This window comes from Schistocerca serialis, chromosome 3 (genome assembly GCF_023864345.2).
Source record: "Schistocerca serialis cubense isolate TAMUIC-IGC-003099 chromosome 3, iqSchSeri2.2, whole genome shotgun sequence".
NCBI classification, from domain to species: Eukaryota; Metazoa; Arthropoda; class Insecta; order Orthoptera; family Acrididae; genus Schistocerca; species Schistocerca serialis.
Window position 1 is genome coordinate 1,080,085,617 of NC_064640.1, and position 15,361 is coordinate 1,080,100,977.

General features: G+C 38.1%; 1 protein-coding gene across 1 annotated transcript in view; it reads left to right on the plus strand.

Annotated features, from left to right (window-relative positions):
* The window catches only part of LOC126471507 (uncharacterized), a 334,590-nt gene that overhangs the window by 15,727 nt on the left and 303,502 nt on the right, over nt 1-15,361 (plus strand). Inside the window, exon 3 of the mRNA XM_050099728.1 lies at nt 2,735-2,848. Coding sequence (XP_049955685.1) covers nt 2,735-2,848 — 114 coding nt within the window. The remainder of the gene's footprint in view (nt 1-2,734; nt 2,849-15,361) is intronic.

The following is a 15,361-nucleotide window of genomic DNA, read 5'->3' on the forward strand; positions in this document are numbered from 1 at the left end:
ATATGAACTAGAAATAATTAAAAATACAGAAACATTATAATTAAAGTTCAACTTTCAAACCACTATAGAAATAACACCACTGGTCAGAATAACTTCAAATTGATATGGAATATTATCGGAGAAGGGGGAAAACGTATGGCAGAAGAAAAACAAATAGTTACAAAATGTAGCAAAAGAGGGCGCTGTAAGCATCATGATTTAATAGTGATCGACTAAAAATGAAGGATGAATCATACAACGATACCTAAGGTGTATGTTTGACTTTAAACAAACTGTACTACTCAGTGTGCATGGGTGTACAGTTTTGATACTGTTAGTTAAGTAAGCCCATCCACCATGGCAAGGTCATATCACATAAGATGGGAAAAATCGATTTTTAATGTCCTGAGGTCAAAACCGCATAAAAAGCATCACTCACATTGGTTTTTAATTGTTCTGAGGCATAAAACCACATAAAAAGTATCAGTCACATCGTTTTTTTAACTGTCCTGAAGCCAAAAACCGCATAAAAAGGATCAATCACATCGGTTTTTAATTGTCCAGAAGCAAAAAAGCACGTAAAAAGCATCAATAAAAATCAAATCGTATTATTAATTTCCATGTGACTGGCGCAAAACATGTGCAGTATGCTGTCCACCGTTTTCCACAACACTATGCCTATTCACACACAGTTCAGAAAACATCATTCCTGTGAAACACAACTAGCTCTTTATTCACCTGAGCAGCAATGTAGCAGGGCATGTATACACACCCACAGCAGCGAAAGGCAAGATGATGATAATCTGCATAACTTGTCATGAAAAAGACACTTCCACTTTCACATGGATGCTGGTTGTCATCTAACTTGGGAACACCCAGCTTATGGTGTGCATGTAGATATACTGCTGCCATGATGTAATATCATCTGCACACTCAGACAGAGAAAATACAGTAGCCTTGGTCTGTCTCTTTATGTTTTAATTGTTGTTGACAATGATGATGATTTGATGAAGATGATGGTATCTTCAGACTGGCTTGATGTAGCTCTCCACATGGACCACCTTGTGCAAGCCTCTTCATCTTTGCATTACCACTGCAACCTATATCCACTTTAATCTGCTTACTGTATACAAGCCTTGTTCTCCCTTTACAGTTAGTGCATTACATTTTACTGGGTGCATTCTGTTTTCAGACAACAGACAAGGGAATAGTGATAAACGGAGATCACATCTTTTCTTTCTTTATTTATTTTTCTTTCTTTCTTTCTTTCTTTATTTTTCTTTCTTTCTTTCTTTATATTTTTCTTTTTTTTTATGGTTGATGCAGCTGCTGTGGATCTCTTTTTAAAATTGTATTTTGCCTGATTGATTTCTCAGTCTTTCAAAGCTGATGCTTTAATGTTTTTCAGTGTGCTTAGCTCATCTCTGTTTTGTCTGATGTTCATTGCCACACATACAAATGTATACAGGTTGGAATTCTAAATTAGGGTGTTTTTGCTAAAAATGAGAATGTGTTTGCAGGACATGCTGTAGGGATAAAAGAGTGAGACCTTGTGACTCCGAGAGATTTGTAAAGAAATAAGAACTGTTTCTTCTCATTGACATCGGGGACTTATAACATGGGGGATGTTTATAGGGAACCATTATTGCACTCATTATTTTTGCTCACTTAAGGCTCCAATTGTTTCAAAAAATAATCCTAACTTCACAATCAGCAGCAACAAAAGTTATGAAGTATAAGAAAAAACAAATAGGCCATTGGACCTAGTAGGTAGAATATGGACACCATGATGAAGGCAATCAAGAATTTACAAGACAGAGAGAGAGAGTTTCAAGCAATGCTAAGCTTTTTCTTTTTATCGTGATCTTTACATCCTGGCGTATTTGTTTATTTTAATTATTTTAACATCTAGCTTATCAAAATATTTTATCATTATCAGTGAAGACAATGTTGTGTGCTGTGTAAACTCGTGGTTTCCTTCAACATTATGTCCATATCTTACTTACAAGGCCAGATACCTTGTTTGTTTTATGTTACACTTTGTAACTTTTGCAGCTGCTCCTAATTGTCAAATTGGAATTTTCTTGAAACAGTTGGGAGCCTTATACATGAGCAAAAATAATAGCTGTAACAATATAAATCCCCAATGTTACAGAGAAGAAACAGTTCGTATTTGTTTACATAGCTCTGTGTGTCACATGATCCTGCCCTTTTATCACTATTAGCAAGTTCTGTAAATATGGTTTTATTTTCAGCAAATGTATCCTCATTTAAAGCTCCATTCTGTTTAGGCACATCTGCTTCTCTATTATTGTACAAAATTGTGACATATTTCAGAATGAAGATAACAACAACAACAAGAACAACAGCTAAAATATCTAATTGAGAAGTCATAATTTATTCTTCAAACAGTTGGAACCTTATATAAGCAAAAATAATAGATGTTATAATAGTTCCTTATAAATGTGCACCTCGTTATAAATCTCAGATGTTACAGAGAAGAAACAAGTCTTATTTGTTTACGTCTCTCTCTAGGTCATGTGGTCTCACTGTTTTATTACCATAACATCTCCAGTACATGCTTTCATTTTAACCAAAAACATCTTTATTTATAACTCCAATCATTTTAGGCATATTTGCTTCTCATCTATTATCCAACAAGTATAACATGTTCAACAAGTAAGATGTAGTGTAAGTTCACATACTCCATATCATGTAACACAGATATGATAACAGTTTGAAATTCTGTTTACAGTACAGAGTTGGAAGGGCACGATATAATGAAATCAATTGCCTATCAATGTATGTGTCAAGGTCTCACTGCAATATTGTGAAGAAAGACAAAGGATTATACATAATAGATGGTGGGGTAAGTTATGTAAAGTAGAGACTCGAAGTTAAAATAAACTGATTACTTTCTTGTAAACATTTGAGTATGAGTGTTTTATTTAATACACATTTTATTATTTAAACTGCTGCATGTAACTTTAAATGTCATATTGGCTCGAGGAATAGGCTCAAACCCTTTTTAATATGTACTTGCTAGATCTAAACAACAGTATAATATAAGAGAAACCAGTGGAGTGAGGTGTGGCATATAGAAACATGCAGTAGAAAACAGTATTCATATTAGCTTTCGAGCTCTTACACTTTCTCTAGAAAAAGTACACATATTTAGGCACACAGACACCCAACTACATTCCTGCAGTGAGACTGGCCGTTGATTATCGCTTATTGAGAGCAGTTGCCTGTGCAGATGGTGGTGGGGAGGGAGGAGAGAAGAATGCACTAGAACTGAGGGGTTAGTAGGATAGTGTGAGGGAGGTCTTTCGACAGATGACTCAGTGTCTGCACAACAAGACAAAAGAAATTCAGAGGGTAGAGTTTGTAAGAGATAGAGAAAGGAAGTGGGGTTGAAAGGGATGGGAGGAAGGGAGAGGAAGGTAGAGATGAAGAGGGAGACAGGAAGGAAGGAGGAAGGGTGGAAAAGGGTAGAAAGGAGGCGGGGGGGAAAGAGAGAATGCATGCCACCTCTGGGGGTGGGGGGAGAGTGCTGGGAGAAGACAGTACATGATCTGGAGTGAAAAGGAGTGGTGAGGACAGAAGAGAGAAGGGAAAAGGTAATGAGGAACTGATTAACGGAGGTTTAGATCACAGGAATTGCGTGAGTGCAGGATGTGTTGGAGAGGGAAGTCCCACCTATGTAGTTCGGAGAAACTATTCTGGTAGGGGAATCCATTTGCTCAGTTACTGAAGCAGCTGTTGAAGTCATTTGTGCTGTGGTACACAGCATGTTTGGGAACTGGATGATCAAGTTTGCAGACTGCCACAGTTTGACGATGGCCACTCATGCAAGTAGACAATTGGTTACTTGTCATGCCCACATAGCATGCTGCAGAGTAATTGCAGCATAGCTGATGTATAACTTTTCGGATTTTACACATGACCTTGCCTTTTATTGGGTAGGAAATTCTCTGTCTGGACGGGCCCTGGGGGGCCCAAATGGTATCGAGTGATTGCCACAGCAGGTTATAGGTGTCACGGGATGTGGTTGTGGAGGGGCATGTGGTCAGCCCACTGCTGTTCTGGCCATTGTTAGTTTTCGTGACCGTAACTACTACTTCTCAATGAAGTAGCTCCTTACGTGGTTGTCTCAACGGCTGAGTGCATCCCGCTTACCAACATCCCAAGTGCTAGCCAAGCCTGACAGCACTTAACTTCAGTCATCTGATGGGAACCAGTATTATCAGTGTGGCAAGGCCATTGGCCATTGGAAAGGAAATGCTGTCATATATTAACAACTTATTGAATCATTCACTGTTAAGCTTGAGACTGTTGGGAGTCAGCAAGAGTGCTCCGAGGCAAGAAACCAGAGACACACTGTAGGTACAAGCGTAAATCGTAGCTTTTAGGTTACTCTAGGGAAATAGTAATGGAAGAAACTTACGAACTGCAAATGCTTGGACAGCTGTCCCAGGGTATAAGCCATGATAAAGAGAACTAATTAGTATCTCCACAACCATCTACATGTTGTTGTAAGTAGGCGATAATCATAAACAGTTTCTTAGCACATGCAGCAAGAATGACCATTATACCTAAGAACAGCCGCATCAGTAGTTTCTCAGAAGTTAGATTGAGAGGGAAAATGAAGAAAACTGCTGAAGTAGAGGCCTCTGCTCATGAGATAGAAGCCTGCGTCTGCAGGGTGAAGCATGGCGATGTAAAACACTGTTGTTCCTTACCGTACTAAGAAGGGCAGTGATGTTTAGCTTTCAGCTGGATGCTGTTGCTACCAAATGTACAGCTTGTTAGTCTGAATGCTAGAAGCAGTCATCCAGCAGAGAAGAAGAAGGGGAAGGATGCAAAATGGAGTTGGTTGGAGGCACCATGAAGGAGAAAAGCCCCATGTTAGACTGGCAAATGACTGTGACATTCCAGTAGTGTTAGTGGGGTGGCTGCAGAAACATTGTGCTGTCAGAATACTTTCTAAAGCCTCAGGTTTTCGTATTCCAAGTATTTCTCAGTCAGAGTGTTGGGATTACGTGTCGCTCAACACCAACCTTGGGTAATGTCCAATTTAAGTCTGTTTTCTCACTTTTAATGTTGCTCTCAAATGTTTGTACTTAATGAAGCACTGGGTGATTCTTCTTCTGTTCTCTCTCATCTATGTTTATAAATGGTCTTCAGTGTAGTAGTAAAGTTGGAATCAAGTAATTGATTGTTATGAAACTCTAGAATTCCTTGAGTCTCCTATAATATTGTGAAAGGATAGTTGCTACTCACCATATAGTGGAGATGCCGAGTCAGATAGGCACAACAAAAAGACTGTCGCAAAGTTGTTTTGTTGTCCACATCTTTGACCCAGCATCATTGCTATATGGTGAGTAGCAATTATCCTTTTCATAATATTGTCATCATTCCATCCTGACTTTTCGATTGTTTGAGTCTCCTACAAGTATCCTCCAAGAGTCCCAAAATCCACGCCACTTCTAGGTGCTCCCTGTGACAGTGTTTGGTGCTGACCCAAGCAGCTACCTGCTATCACTGGATGTTTGTCTTTCAGCATTTGCTCCTGACTGCTCGAAAACTATGTCTCACCTGAAACTCCCCTAAAGTTCTCATACACTTCATCTAGCCTATATCAGAACATTACAATGCATATGACTTGACTGCAGTACGAGGTGGTGGATGGTGGGTTGGTGTATGGAAGTGTCTTGCTCCTGTGTTGACCAGAAGGAAATGACCCATGGGGTGCAGGATTGGGAGCTGTATGGCAAGGATATTCTGTTGGTCTGGTGCTTGGCAAACCACTACTTTGGTTGATGTGGGTATGATTTAAGGCACAATGTCCCTCATCTCAGGGTGTAATGAGAGGTAGTTGAAAACCTGGTGAAGGGTGTGGTTGAGCTTTTTGTTGATCTTTTCAAGGCCAAGGTGATACTAGCAGATCAGCGGAGTGCTGGTCGGTGGCTGGTTAACAGGTTTACTGGTGTTTCAGGAGATGACACAGCAGATCTGTCTGTGGACTAGCTCGATAAAACCTTATTGACAGACAGTATCCTGTTCACATCGTGCAGTGTTCTACTGCCCACGCAGTTTACAGAATATCCGTATCCGTCCCTATTCCAAACCTACTGCGAATGCACCCCATGGGTCATTCCCTTGTGGTTAACTCCAGTGCAAAATATGTCCCACACACCTAACCATCTCCTATCACAGTCCACTCACTGGCATTTCCTAGCCAATAAAAGGCAGGGCCACATTTAAAAGCAACCATGTTTTGTGTCAGCTATGCTGCAGTTACTACCCAGTGTTCTATGTGGGCATGACAAGTAATCAACCATCTACTCGCATGAATAGTTACCTCCAAACTATGGCAAACTGCAAATATGACCAACCAGTTGGCGAACATTTTGTGCACCACAACACAGGTGACTCCCACAACTATTTCACTAAGGGAGCCATTTGGATACTCCCTGGCAGCACTAGTTTCTTATAACTACACAGGTGGGAATTGTCTCTCCACCATATCCTGCACTTGTACAGTCCCGTTGGCCTAAAACTCCATTTAACTGTCTACCACTGCCTCACCTGACCTTTTCCCTTCTCTCATCTGTCTACAGCATTCGTTTCCTGTCCAGATTATGTCCTGCTGCTCCCTCCTCCTGCCTCGTGTCGTGTCAAGTGGGCTCTCTCTCTCTCCCCCTCTCTTTTTCCCTCTCCCCTCCCTCCCTCCCCTTCTTCTCTCCCCTCCCCTCTCCCCCTCTTCTCTCCCCTCCCCCTCTCTTCCCCTCCCCTTCTCTCACTCCCACCTCTCCCTCCCCCTCTCCTCCCAGTCTACCTCCCCCCATCTGCCACTCTTCCTCCCCTCCCCTCCTCTTACCCGCACCCTCTCCACTTCCCTCCTCACTCCCCTTCCCCTCCCCACTCCCCCTTCCCCTCCCACCCCCTCCCTCTCTTGCCCCTATCCCTCTTCTCTCACTCCCTCCCCCTCCTATATCCTCCCCTCTCTCACCCCTCCCCATCTTCCCCCTTCACCCCTCTCTCTCACCCCTGTCCCCCCTTTCCTTTCCCCTCTATCTTCTGCACTACTTTTGTCTTGGTGTGCAGCCACTGAGTCATCTGTCGAAAGATCTTCCCCACATTAATCCCACTATCCCTCCTTGCCTTGTGTGTCCTTCTCTACATCCTCAGCACCTGCAGCTGTGCAGGCAACTGCTCTCAATAATCATTAGTCAACCTTTCTATAGTTGTGGGAGAGTGTGCTTGGGAGTTTGTGTGGTTGTGTGTGTGAATATGTGCATTTTTGCTGGAGGAAGGTAACGAGCTCAAAAACTAGTGTGAATAATGTTTTCTGTTGCGTGTTTACATGTGTGATACATCAGTCCTCTACAGTCCTTATTTTATGTTTCAGTTCATCCAGAAATTTCCATTGTTGTTATATGGCAATATGGCAGGCAGTGGGTTATAAATTCCTCTTATTGTTTCAATGTGAAAACAAATTTACTTTTTCAACTGTAACTGCCATGCATGCCTTAAGCTATATTAGATCCTGCCAAATATATAACTGAAGCTGATTCCTTGTACTGATCTCCTCCTATAGCAGACCATAGCAGAGTGAGTGGATTATTGACATTTTTTATAAAACTGTGCTTGAGTTCACTCTCATCTCGAGTATTGAATAATTTCTGTGATTCAGAAGTCCTTAACGTTAATGGCAGATTTCAAAAGAAATGTCCGGAATGTCTATTCCAGTGCCAAACTGTAAATGAAATTCATGAATTTATTAAGTAGCGAACAGACCCAAATCTGAATACAAGAATGTTTTTATTCTGTCTGTATGTTTCTGCAAAATAGAGTACCTTCACTTAAATTTTTAAAAACAATAAAAACTCATAAAAGATGTGTATTCACTATATTTCTGTCTTAAATTACACAATTTTTCGATTTTTTTATGCTTCTTAAATAGCTGTTAAGTATTTTTGCAAAAACTATAGCCCATGTAGGAAGGTGTTATCACACAGAGAAGTGGAGCAGTAGAGAAGTGTGGAGGGGACAAGATTTACGTAAGAAAGGCAGTAGAGAGTGGGCAGTCAAAGTCTGCATTGCAAGGCCTTGTTGCTGTGGGCAACAATCAGTTTCATTTGTTGGTTATGTGTTCCATTGATCATTCTCACAGTAACCATTATGATGTGGAATGTGTCAAGTGCATAATAAATGCATACATGAATCAATTTTTTTATGCTTAAAATTTGTATCATGTACCCCATATCATTAAATGGCACAAAACTCATATATTATACCTATAAATTTATTTATTCCTATTCAAGAATTCATGTATGGTCTGTCAAACATTTTATTTCATCTGGTAATTTATCAAAAAGTTTTACAGCAGCATATTTTACCCCTTCCTGTGCCAAATATAGGTAAAGAAGAGGAGAGTGTAAGTCTTTCTTCCTTCTAGTATCATAATCATGAATGTCACTGTTGTTTTTAAAATGGTCCATGTCATTGAGAACAAATTTCATTAGTGAGTAAATGTACTATGAGGCTGTTGTAAGAATTCCTAACCTTTTAAACAGATTCCTAGATGTGCGACTATGAGTCCCACAAATTATTCTAACCTCTTTCTTCTGAACAGTGAATACATTTGCCTAAGTGTTGAGTTACCCCAAAATATAATTCCGTATGACATCAGAGAGTGAAATTGTGCTAAGTATGTTAGCCTACTAATTTCTATATCCTCAGAATTGGCAATTATTCTGATTGCAAAGTTCCTGAACCTAGTCGCTTTAGGAGATCCAAAATATGAATTTTTCCAATTAAGAATCTCATCTATACGTCCACCTACAAACTTAGTATGCTACTGTCTACTGACTTCTGTTGATGTGTTATTTTTATTGAAGGAACTGTATTCCTTGTGGCAGAAAATTGGATGTACTGTGTTTTTTTTTAAGTTCAGAGCAAGCCCATTCGCAGAAAAGCGATGAACAACTTTTGCAAATTCATTATGTGTATCATTTTCTATTGGAGTTTCTTTTACTGTATAAATAATGATGCTTGCAGAATCAGCAAATAGTGTCGGGTTAGCTTCTTGTTTCACAGAAGTTAGGAAGGTCATTCATTTATATCAAGAACAGAAGGAGACCCGGGATCAAACCCTGTGGAACACCTAACGTAATTTCACTCCAGTTACATGAAGTGGCAAACTTCCTTAAATCATCTAAACCATAGAAAGAAACTTTTTTGTTTCCTCTTTTGTAGATATGGCTTAAACCATTCATATGCTGTTCCATTTATACCGTAGAATTGCTAGTTCTGTAATATAATGTCATGGTTCACACAATCAGATGCTTAGGATAAGTCACAGAAAATTCCTATTGGCGATATTTTACTATTTAAAGACTCTATTACATGGACAGTGAAATTGTATATAGCTGTCTCAGTAGAACAGCGTTTTTGAAATCCGAACTGTGATTTACTAAGTATCCCATTACTGTTGAGATGGCTAACCACTCTTGAGTACATTACATTCTTGGTGATTTTTGAAAATGCTGTAAGCAAAGATACTGACCGGTAATTATTGACATATGTGGTGTCCCATTTTTACTAGAGAGGCTATGACAATGACATATTTTAAACTGTCTGGGAAAATACCTTGAGTTAGTGATGCATTACATATGTGACTCAGAACATCAGTTGTAAATTCTCCACATTGTTTTAATATCTTGTTAGAGATGTCATCTACTCCAACTGAACATTTATTTTTCAAAGATTTAATGATTTTCCTTATTTCATAAGAGGTTGTTAGGTGAAAATTAATTTAAGATTTCTCCAAACTGACTCTTCCACGTGCTGCTTGTTTTTTTTCTCTTGAACTGTTCTCACCAAGTTTTTTACCTACACTTAAGAAATGGTTGTTAAATACATTAGCTGCTTGTGTAGTTGTTAAATACATTAACTGCTTGTGTACTGTTGGTTAAAATAGTCTCATTCCCCTTAATAGTAATACTAAATACCCCCGCCGTTACTTTTCCTATCTCCCTTCTAACAACATTCCATATTGATTTGATTTTATTGCCCGACTTGTTAATTTCATCTCTAACATATGTATCTCTTTATTTTCTGACAACTTCTTTCAGTATGTTACAATAACTTTATAGTGTAAAATTACTCCTGGGTCTTTACTAATTCTTGCTATCTCATACAGTTTTCTTTTACTTTCTGAAGACATTTTAATACTTTTAGCAATCCAAGGTTTCTTTGAAAAATGGTGTTACATTTAGTAATTTTTTTGGGCAACAATGTTTAGAAGGGGATATAAACCTATCAAGATATATGTTGCATTTATCATTAGCATTTGGCTCATTGTATAGGTACATCTCCCCAATTAACATTTCTTAAACTTTCTTTGAAGTGCTCTATAGGTACTGGGCTGAGCAACCTTACATTGTTACTTAATGGTTTCTGAACTGTACACCCTGCTAGGTTTTGTAAGTTAATCAATTGTGCATCATGGTCTGATAATCCATTTGTCACAGGGAAAGCATGTGTTAGTTCTGCATCCTCTTGCTTTACAAATACATTATCTATTAGAGTGGTACTGTCTTGAGCTATATGTGTAGGGAAATTGATCATTGATTCTAAGTTACATGTCATTAATAACACTTCTAGTTCACTTTTCCTATCAGAATTGCTTAGAAAGTTTATATTGAAATCACCACAGATTAATAACTTCTTCTATCTGTATGACGGACAGCATAATAGGAAGTCAAACGTTTTTTATGAATAGCTCCCATTCTCCTAATGGGGACCTGTGCACTGTTGCTAATATCAACATTCACTAGCTAGCTGTAGTTCATATGCACAAACTTCAGAGTGCTGATCAACACAAAATTTGCTTACTTCTACAGTTTTGTATTTGTACCCTTGTTTTGTGTAAATGGCAATTCCTCCTTTATCCATGCTAGATCTGCAAGTGTAAGATGCTGAATTATACCCATTTGTACTGACACTTTCCATCCCCACAGTTACATGGTGTTCAGACAGACAAAGTATATCAATCACATTCTTATTTTTGAGATCATCTAAACACACTAATAGGTCATCTACTTTATTTTTTGTTTCCCTGATATTTTGGTGAAGTAAGTTGATAGTACCCATAGCTTTATCTCTATTTGCTGTACATATGGCTTCATTTGTACTATTTTTCTTGATTGTAGTCTGTCTGGACTTTGGCTTTAATCTAAAGAACCTGTTTGCCTGGTCCCATTAACCACAGGGATCGTCCCATGTGTAACTGTGGCCCTCCTTACAGTATCTACTAATAGAGAAGCGACCTTGTCTTTCCCCTTCATATTTAGGTGCAGGTGTATTCCCACTTACCAATAGCATCAACTGGAACAACACTTACATGAGATTTTGCCGGTGTCTGGGGCATCCTGTCCAGTCGTGCCTTATAGCAGTGTTTATCCAGAGCCGATCATGGCATAGAAAGAGCTCCACAAACCCCACATTTGTGTGCCCATTTTCTGCTCCTGTTTTATCCAGGTCACTCCTAATGATTTATCTTGGATTCATAGCCAGGCTGTCTCCTGCTCCTCCAATTATAATAACCTGATGTTCCTTCTCAGAGTTCCTGCATAACTGACCTAAGTTTTCTGTCACCTGGCTAAGGCTAGCACATGGTTTCACAAAACTTGTGACCTGTTACCCTGCGCCTAATTCGTCCTGAAGCCGCTGGCCTACACCCCTCCCATGACTGCTACCTAGAAGCAGGATTCTTCTTTTCCTATTCTAATTTAATCCCAACCTGTTTTTTCCTTTAAGCTAATATTCTGCTTCAACCTACATTCAACTACATCTGGGTGAGACCCTTCCTACATTGCCTCAGATAGCAAGTAAAACTGATGATGTGTTCAAATCTGTGAGGGGAACAACAAATTTTAAAATCTGATTTGATTTGATTTGATTTTTTATTGGTCCAGTTTTATCATACAGCACAAATTGTACAATTGATATTGGACAGGTCAAATATAAGTTACAATAATACATAGTATAAGCAAAATAGTAGGCAAATTAAAAATAGGTACCTATTACAATTAATTTTGTTACGTATTCAGAAATTCTCTGGCAGAATAGAAACAGTGCTTTATTAGAAATGCCTTTAGTTTAGCTTTAAATATTGGATGAGTAGCATTTTTTATTTCCTCTGTTATCTTATTATGTAGTATTACACCAATGTTAATTATGCTCCTCTAATAGGTGGTTGTTCTGTGATATTTTTGATGTATATTTGATTGCCCTCTGGTACCATAGTTGTGTACATTTTTGTTCTGTAGCAGTTTGCTTGTTTTCAGGAGGTAGTCCCTAGTGAACAAGACAGTTTCATAAATGAATAAACTTGGAACATTTAGAACACTAAGCTCAGTAAAATGGGATTTACAGGAGTCCATCTTTTTAAGGCCACAAATTATTCTTAGAGCCCTTGTTGCATTCTAAAAACCTTTACACTATGAATTGAGTATCCCCAGAAAACGATCCCATATTGGACTAGTGAGTGGAACTGTGCATAGTATGCCTGCAGTACTGTTGTTTTGCTTGTTGTAGCCTTTAAAATTCTTAGGCCATAGCACACAGATTATAGTTTTCTAGACAAGTTATTTATATGTGTGCCCCACTTTAAGTCCTGCTGAACCAATAGACCCAAAAATTTTGTGACACTTACATTTTCTAGGGGATCATTTTTTAATTGTGCTTGAATAGACATTTGATTAGTTGGAGGAATTAAATGAAAATCGACACACACAGTTTTTTCAGTATTTATAATGAGGGTTTTTTTTTTTTTTTTTTTTTTTTTTTTTTTTTTTTTTTTTTTTTTTTGTGAACCACTCAGAAAGTCTTTCCATAGAACTTTCTGCTGTGGACTGCAAAGTTTCTGGATTGGATCCAGTGAGCAATATGCTGGTGTCATCGGCAAACAGGATGGTTTTTGTGGGACTCGTATATTCAACTAAGCCATCCACATAAATCAAGAAGAGTAATGGACCTAAGATTGAGCCCTGCAGTACACCAAGTTTTATTGTTAATTCGCTAGAAAGAAAGGAGTTGTTTCTTATTTTATTAATTTTGTCGAATTCATACTGAAGTGATACTTTCTGCCTGCAGTTTTTTAGGTATGAAAACAACCAGCTATGTGCTACACCTCTTACTCCTTGTCTTTCTAATTTTTCGAGCAGAATGTTATGGTCCAGGATATCAAAGGCTTTTGATAGATGTAGAAAAATACCTGCAGCTAATTTATGTTGATCAAGGGATTAAAATGCAGTCTAAGAATTCGAAAATTGGTGTCTGTGTAGATTTAGACTTTCTAAAACCGTGTTGTTGTACTGTAAGTGGTGCATATTTATTTATGAAACTTAGAAGCCTGTCATAGAAGAGTTTTTCTAGAATTTTAAAGTAGAAACTTAACTGTGACACGGGTCGGTAGTTTGATATTTTTTTCCGAAGAACCTTTTTTTAGCATTGGTGTAACTTTTGCTATTTTAAAAACATCTGGAAATACACCAGTTTTTAAAGAGAGGTTGAAAATTTTTGCCAAGGGGTTTTCTATGTGGTGAGCACATGTTTTTAATATGAAATCAGGTACTTCATCAAGACCACTTGACATTTTATTGCTTAATGATTTAATTTTACTTATAATTTCATTGGGGTTTGTTTCATAAACATACATAGAAGCAGTCAAGATCACTGACTTGCTGGAGAAACTTTGGACTTGTCCTTGACAGTGTACTTGAATGAGGTCTTCAGCTAGTGAAGTGAAGTATTCACTGAATTTTTCCACTATCAAATTTGGGTCTGTGACTTTTGAGTCTTCTAGTGTTAATGATACATTCTTTTTCTTTGGAGCTGAACTACAAGTTTCTTTCTTTATAACTCTCCACGTGGATCTCATTTTGTTAGATGAGTTTCTTATCAAATTGTCATTCCACATAATTTTTGCCTCTTTGACTGCTCTACCATAGATTCTTTTGTAGGCTTTTGAATAATCTGCGAATTCTTGGGTTACTCTATACTTTTTACAACAGTACTGCAGAAATCTGTTTCTCTCACTGGAAATTTTTATGCCTTTAGTTACCCATTGCTTATTATTGTTAGGTTTTACTGTTTTTACTACTTTTGGAAATGCTACATTAAAATAGTGAAGAAAGATGCTCTGAAATCTCATGTACATGCTATCAACATTGTTCTGAGTGGCGATGCTTTCCCAGTTTTTCTTCGCCAGTAAAAGATTGAAAGATTTAATGTTAGCTTCAGGAAAGGTTCTCTTTTGAACTACTTTTTTGGAACTACTACTACTTGTTGGCATTTCTATACACAGCAGCTGTGCCTCATGATCACTATAACCCATGCTCAGTACTCTGCTTGTGAAACTGGAAATTGTGTCAGATATGAATATTTGGTCAATAATGGAATTTGTGCATTCTGTTAATTTTGTTGGGCAGTCTATTGTGGGAATCATATTGAATGTGTTGGTCATATTTATCAAAGCATCTCTGGTGCTGCTGTCTTTGGAAAAATCAATATTGAAATCCCCACAAAGCACTATCTTCATATTTAGTGTATTGATCCTGTTCAGCAGAACCTCTAGTTTATTCATGAAGACTGGCAAGTTTCCACTTGGCACTCTCTATATATGTTAATAACTATGAAATTAAGTGCCGTCAGTTTAGTAATGGAAAGTTCAAAGTCTTTTTCAATCGGGTCAATATAACTTTTACTGACATCACAGAACTTTATTTGTTTTTTCACAAAGATAGCAGAGCCACCTTGTTTGGAAAACTCTCGGCTAAAATGACTTGCTAATCTATATCCTGAGAATGAGGTTAATTTTACTTCGGCATTTCATAGCCAGTGTTCAGTAATGCAAATTGTATCTACATTTAGTGCATACTGGAGTAGTGCTTCCAACATGGAAATTTTATTTGTGAGTGACTGAACATTATGGTGTAGTATAGCAAACCCTGGGTATTTAGTAACTTTAGTGGAAATGGTTTCTGATTCTTTATCCAATGGCATTTCTAATACAGCACTTACCCTAAAAATTTTCAGTACCTTTCTTGTGTATGGCTTCTGTTTTCTGGTGGCAATCAGTTAACTTCTGGAGCTTGTATAAGTTTTGCTTCATCCACATCTGACCTCTTCAGTTTAAATCATTTCGTAATTTTCGTTTGGCTGATGACTTGATTGTTTGTTTCTCACCTAATCGGTTTAAACCACACTGTTTGGCAGATGGCACAGCTTGTAACTTGTCTAAAGCACTTCTTAATCTCCGTTTGTTTGTCACTTATACTTTTTTCTTCACTCTTCTTTGAGATGCGAG